The sequence below is a fragment of the Oratosquilla oratoria genome, chromosome 8 (genome assembly GCF_046742065.1).
Source record: "Oratosquilla oratoria isolate Oo_2021 chromosome 8, ASM4674206v1, whole genome shotgun sequence".
Lineage (NCBI taxonomy): Eukaryota > Metazoa > Arthropoda > Malacostraca > Stomatopoda > Squillidae > Oratosquilla > Oratosquilla oratoria.
The window spans coordinates 70,769,523-70,775,680 of record NC_134784.1 but is presented as its reverse complement, the minus strand read 5'-3'; the positions used below and the strand labels follow the sequence as shown (position 1 = coordinate 70,775,680).

The following is a 6,158-nucleotide window of genomic DNA, read 5'->3' as shown; positions in this document are numbered from 1 at the left end:
GATTGCTAGAAATAAGTACACAAAATCATTAATTGTAGTCATCAAATAATGTTAATTGATACAGAAATGAATAAATCAGAAAGATGACACAAAGGTTATTGTAGAATGGAACACGGAGAGTCAGGCAAGAGTTGGGAATAATTTGGGAGAAATGTCAATTTGTGAACTCGAAAGTTTGACTTCCGGCGCCAACACCAGAGGACCATGTATAGACAAGAGATGTGACTAAGAATCAGTTTGTTTGTGGCTTCCGGGGCGTGTAGATTACTGCATCTTGAACTAACAATTCAAATTAAGAAAAAAAAAAAAAAAAAAAAAAAAAAAAAAAAAAAAAAAAAAAAAAAAAATCGGCAAATCTCTCGACCACGGAACCAGCATGTGCGTATATATGTATGTATATGTGTCTGTTTGTATTCACCTTGGTCTTTGGATCACGTGCTCAACTCGTGATCGACAGCTATTTCCCTCCCAGAAGAGAGCTCAGAGCTCGTATGACCGATCTATGGGTAATGCTGTGACCTTATACGCACACACACCCCCAACTCCCCGCCCACGAGAGTTGGAGTAACGACTCGAAGAGCAGCGATACTGAAATTATTTCAGCACTGGGCAGGATTCGAACCCGGATTACGTAGTGACAGTCGGGGACTCTACCAACCGCACCACCGAGTGTGTGTGTGTGTTATGTGAGTGTGTGTGTGTGTGCTATGTGTGTATGCTAGGTGTGTGTGTGTGTGTGTGTGTGTGTGTGTGTGTGTGTGATATGTGTGCGCGTGTGTGTACATGTATCTATCTACATTTGTTCTGTTATGCTCCCGAATCTATATCTCACTGGAAGACAAAAATTTACAAATATTTGTTTTTGTCCTACTTTTAACTTTCCTATTACTCATGAGCGTTTGCGGATGTGTCTGATTCAGATATTTCGGGATAATATATATTTTTTTCATTATACAGTGTTTTATAAGTGAATTATTTTTTAGAAATAGGTGTTAATGCAGAAATAACGACATATATATTTGTACGACTCTAATGGATGCTAGATGTCACTGATAGCAGAATTATTACAAAACGAATAAATCTTTTCAGTAACCCACAAGACTAAAAACCCTCCACCCACAGGCTTTAAGACCCAAATTCGTTGTGATCTTTTCTGTTTTGTTTTTTTAAATAGATATATGTACATGCATACATGTACCAGATATCCTTCTCCTCTTATATAACGGTGCTGGATGCCTAGAGGGTCAGAGGAAAGAACAAACACACGTTATCTAATACGAGTGTCCATACTGGGCGCGGGTGGCGGGTTCCCTCCAAGCTTCTCCTCTCCCCGCCTTCGGTATAGCCTCTGTTTATTTCTGACCCATTAGGCACTGTGTAACGGTTCGTCGAACGCGGTTCGACAGACACGTGTTTAAAGTGATGTGTGAACGGGGTATTTGGTTGTCGAACACGTTGGTTGAACCCCAAATACCCCGTTCACACATCACTTTAAACACGTGTCTGTCGAACCTTGTTCGGCGAACCGTTAGACTGTGTAAATCCCTTCTTAGAGAGGCAGAGAGCCAAGCCACGCATCCACACTCCACCCATGCAACACACCCATCTAACAACCATTTATTCCCCCCCTTTACTCCTTGCTCCTCGTGGGGGAAGGACCATCCCAACACCCGGCACATTGCTCGGATCAGAGGCAGCGCAGTAGTTCAGCACTGATCATAAAATACTGATATGGTTTGGGCAAGTGGAAAGAACGGGTGGAGAACGGCTATCAAAAAGAGATATACACGTAAACGATCATATTCAACCAAACTCATATTCACGTTTTGAGTGCCTGCAACGGATTCCGTACAGGACCTCATGATCCCTCCAACCTATTTCATAAAGGTCAAGGTGTACCTGTAGCCTATTTCATAAAGATCACTGTACCTGCAGCATATAAAAAAATAATCACGGCGTTCCAGAAACACTGTATAAAAGATGAGTGCATTTAACCTAATAATGAAAAAAAAAAAGGATTATCGGCAGCCTATCTCTTCTCTGGCCGAGCGGGTTGGAGCCTCGTTTTTAGCGGCTGAGGACGAGATGACGGCAGTTCGAACCTTCCCGCCAGCGAGTTGGACCAAGGGCATGGTTCATTATATTCCACGCCCCAAAGTCCTCTGTAAGGGGCACCGTCCTAGCCTCCTGGTGTAGTGGAGTTTGCGTCGTTAGACCGAATCATACCAGAAAGGTGTTTACTTCATACTTGCTCGTCTCCTTCTTGTGCATTCTTGCAAGAAATCCGTCGAAGCAGTAGTGCAGTGGGTTGAGGAAAGTCCCAATCACCAGCATCAACAGCAAACACTGAATCTGAAACGATTAAAGATGAATTTCTGAGATCCGGTGGTGTAAGCATCTCCCCCACATACAAAGATGGTCGTTTGGGAGTCGTCCCATGCGGCGAAGGTTGGAGTGATGGCGGTTCGAACTCTGCCACCAGCGAGTTGGACCAAGGGCATGGTTTATGAAATTCCACGACACAAAGTCCTCTGTAAGGGAAACCATCCAAGCCTCCCTATATACAGGGTGGCCCAGAAGTCACTGACCCTTTGTGATTAGTTGACCTTAGTTGACCTTAGGCCCGATATGTGGTTCCAGTAAAATGGGGCAACTGATCATACTGTACCACATGAGAGACAGTACTAAAGTTGTTGAGGCAATATTTCTATGTTGTATTAAAAATCCATACATGTATTTGTAACAATGAGGCAGTTATTAAGAATCAAAACTCCTCAGTGACCTTTGGGTCACGCTGAAAAAATAGACTCCCTCACCCAGTGGCAACACACAGACACAACCTCAACATAACTGGGGTGGAGTAGGAGGATCTCTTGTTTGAGTCCGAGAAGGCTATCCTCTGTTTCTTTAACGTCGTAACTCAATGACATACACTGACACCTTGTGACAACCACTAACATCCAACACCACACAAGATGGTCAAAACTCGGTTTGATTCAGTTTAACGTTACGAACGCCCACTATCATGAGGCTAGGACGACGATGCCCCTTTCAGAGGACTTTGTAGCTTGGAAAGTTAATGAACCATGCCCTTGGTCCAACTTGCTGGTGGCAGGGTTCGAAACGATGTCACCCTGACCTCCGTCGCAAGTAGCGACGCTTTAACCCAGCCGGACAGCGAGCTTCCACCATATAAGATGGTCATGGTAAAAAAGAAAATAATAATAATTGTAAATAGATAATAAATAGATAAATAAATAGATAAAGCTATACAGTACCATAAACTCCATGTCTGGGACGTTGTTGGACAGGAGGAAAAGCGGATATTGGACCAACGTAAGAACAGAAGTAATTGTACTGAAGATCCCATTGAGGCGGTTGAAGTGATTAGCCGGGAATCTGTCGAGAATAACATACATAATTAGTGTCATTATTTTTAGCGATGCACGCGTATGATTATTTTTACTGTAATGTTATTTTATTTGTCAAAAGTATTATTGTTTCATTTACGTGAAAGCAACTGTTGTGTTTATTGTTAAGAAGTAATAAAGAATTTCTATAGCCTGAATCAATACATTTTCAAATACAAAGACTCTCCAGCCCATATATATTGTGTTTATGCTTTTTGTACCAAACAGTCTGTAAACAAACAACAATGTAGCTCAACAGTGAATATACACAGGAAGAGCATACCAACAGGAGACCTTTTGTCTCATAGATAGGCCAGATGCTAAGAATATATAGTTTAACGAAGAAATGAATTAATAAGACCAAAGAATTGGCAGGCATAACAGCATATTGCTGAATGAATTTTTAAACTTCGAACTGCACTGTACTGCACTGCTTCTACAGGAAATGTATTCAATTCATTGACTACTGCCTCTACAAGAAATTTATTCCATTCATGCACTACTGCCTCTGCAAGATGTTTATTCCAATTATGCACTACTGCCTCTGCAGGAAGTTTATTCCATTCATTGACTACTGCCTCTGCAGGATGTTTATTCTATTCACTGACTACTGATTCTGCAGGAAGTTCATTCCATTTATTGACTTCTGCCTGTGCAGGAAGTTTATTCCATTCATTGACTACTGCCTCTGCAGGAAGTTCATTTCATTTATTGACTTCTACCTCTGCAGGAAGTTGATTCCATTCATCGACTACTGCCTGTGCAGGAAGTTTATTCCATTCACTGACTACTGCCTCTGCAGGAAATTTATTCTATTCATTGACTACTGATTCTGCAGGAAGTTCATTCCATTTATTGACTTCTGCCTCTGCAGCAAGTTTATTCCATTCATCGACTACTGCATGTGCAGGAAGTTTATTCCATTCATTAACTATTGCCTCTGCAAGATGTTTATTCCAATCATGCACTACTGCTTCTGCAGGAAGTTTATTCCATTCATTGACTACTGCCTCTGCAGGATGTTTATTCTATTCACTGACTACTGATTCTGCAGGAAATTCATTCAATTTATTGACTTCTGCCTGTGCAGGAAGTTTATTCCATTCATTGACTACTGCCTCTGCAGGAAGTTTATTCCATTCGCTGACTACTGCCTCTGCAGGACGTTTATTCTATTCATTGACTACTGATTCAGCAGGAAGTTCATTCCATTTATTGATTTCTGCCTGTGTAGGAAGTTTATTCTATTTATTGATTTCTGCCTGTGCAGGAAGTTTATTCCATTCACTGACTACTGCCTCTGCAGGAAGTTCATTCTATTCACTGACTACTGATTCTGCAGGAAGTTTATTCCATTCACTGACTACTGCCTCTGCAGGTCGTTCATTTCATCCATTAACTAGCGCTTCTTCAGGAAGTTAACTCCATTCATTGACTACTGCATCTGCAAGAAGTTCATTCCATTCATCATCTAGTGCAGTGGTTCTTAACCTGTGGGGAATTCCCCACTGGTGGGGAATGGCGGAGTTGCCAAGTGGGGAATGACCGGTCGGACAGAAGAACCACTGTCTTTCTTTCTTTTTTTAATCGATGTGTTTTTGTTTCTTTTTGTTTGTTTCTGGTGTCTTCTTGTTGTCACATTTCGTGAATTTGTAAATATACAAATTCGATTTTAACCCATGCGGTGTTTAGTAACTAAACACTGCATGGGTTGAAATCGAATTTGTCAAAGACCGATGCTGTGGTGGGAAATGGAGAGTTGGCTCACTAAAAAGTGGGGAATTGGAGAATAAGGTTAAGAACCCCTGATCTAGTGCCTCTGCATGACGTAGGGAAGACCTACCTGAGCCTGAGGTGAGCGATAGCGCAGGAGATGACACTGGGTCGGAGGAGCGTCAGGAAGACCATAGACACAAGAATGGCACTTCGCGACGAGAAGAGACGGGAGACGGTCAAGGCGGCCGACAGGAGTGACGTCATCGCTAGTGGGCCGACGCTGGCCTTCCACACAGCCGTCACTCTCCTCTCTGGGTCATCTCTGCTGTCTGAAGAGAACGATAGAGTGAGTGAGTGAGTGAGTGTATGTGAGTGAGTGAGTGAGTGAGTGAGTGAGTGAGTGAGTGAGTGAGTGAGTGAGTGAGTGAGTGAGTGAGTGAGTGAGTGAGTGAGTGAGTGAGTGAGTGTGAGTGAGTGAGTGAGTGAGTGAGTGAGTGAGTGAGTGTGTGTGTGTGTGTGTGTGTGTGTGTGTGTGTGTGTTTCAATTATGTTGGAGAAAGAAATGAGGAAAAAGTAGGAGAATTATTGCTGACGTTTCGACCTCATAGTGTCTTTATCAAAGCTTTGATAAAGACACTGTGGGGTCGAAACGTCAGCAATAATTTTTCAAGTGGTCTACTTTGCATAAGTGAACACACGTACCCGTGTTCTTATTAGCATATATATATATATACATTCATTCATTCATACTCTCACTCTCTCACATACATACTCATTCATTCACTCTCTTACTATCTCTCTCCCCGATTCCCACGTGAGGTCGGAGTTAGCGGGCGTCGTGTCGTATCTCATTGTGTGTGTGTGTATATATATGTGTATGTATGTGTGTATATATGTGTGTATATGTGTATGTATGTATCATACTAATATGTAACAAAAATAAACAAATAAAAATAATTTTTTTCCTTAAAGGGAGAGCAACTCCCCATAAGCTTTGCTTCACGCTCTCCCTTTTCAACAACTAATTTTGTA

At 42.0% G+C, this 6,158-nt stretch overlaps 1 protein-coding gene across 3 annotated transcripts in view; it reads right to left on the bottom strand.

Moving 5' to 3' along the window:
* Positions 1-1,061: 1,061 nt before the first annotated feature.
* LOC143027805 (equilibrative nucleobase transporter 1-like) overlaps positions 1,062-6,158 on the bottom strand; it is a 27,218-nt gene continuing 22,121 nt past the window's right edge. For all 3 annotated transcript variants that reach the window (XM_076189388.1, XM_076189389.1, XM_076189387.1), the window contains 3 exons: positions 5,254-5,455; positions 3,279-3,399; positions 1,062-2,352 (listed from right to left, as the gene is read on the bottom strand). In XM_076189388.1, the coding sequence (XP_076045503.1) occupies positions 2,221-2,352; positions 3,279-3,399; positions 5,254-5,455 (455 nt within the window). In that variant the 3' untranslated portion in view covers positions 1,062-2,220. The remainder of the gene's footprint in view (positions 2,353-3,278; positions 3,400-5,253; positions 5,456-6,158) is intronic.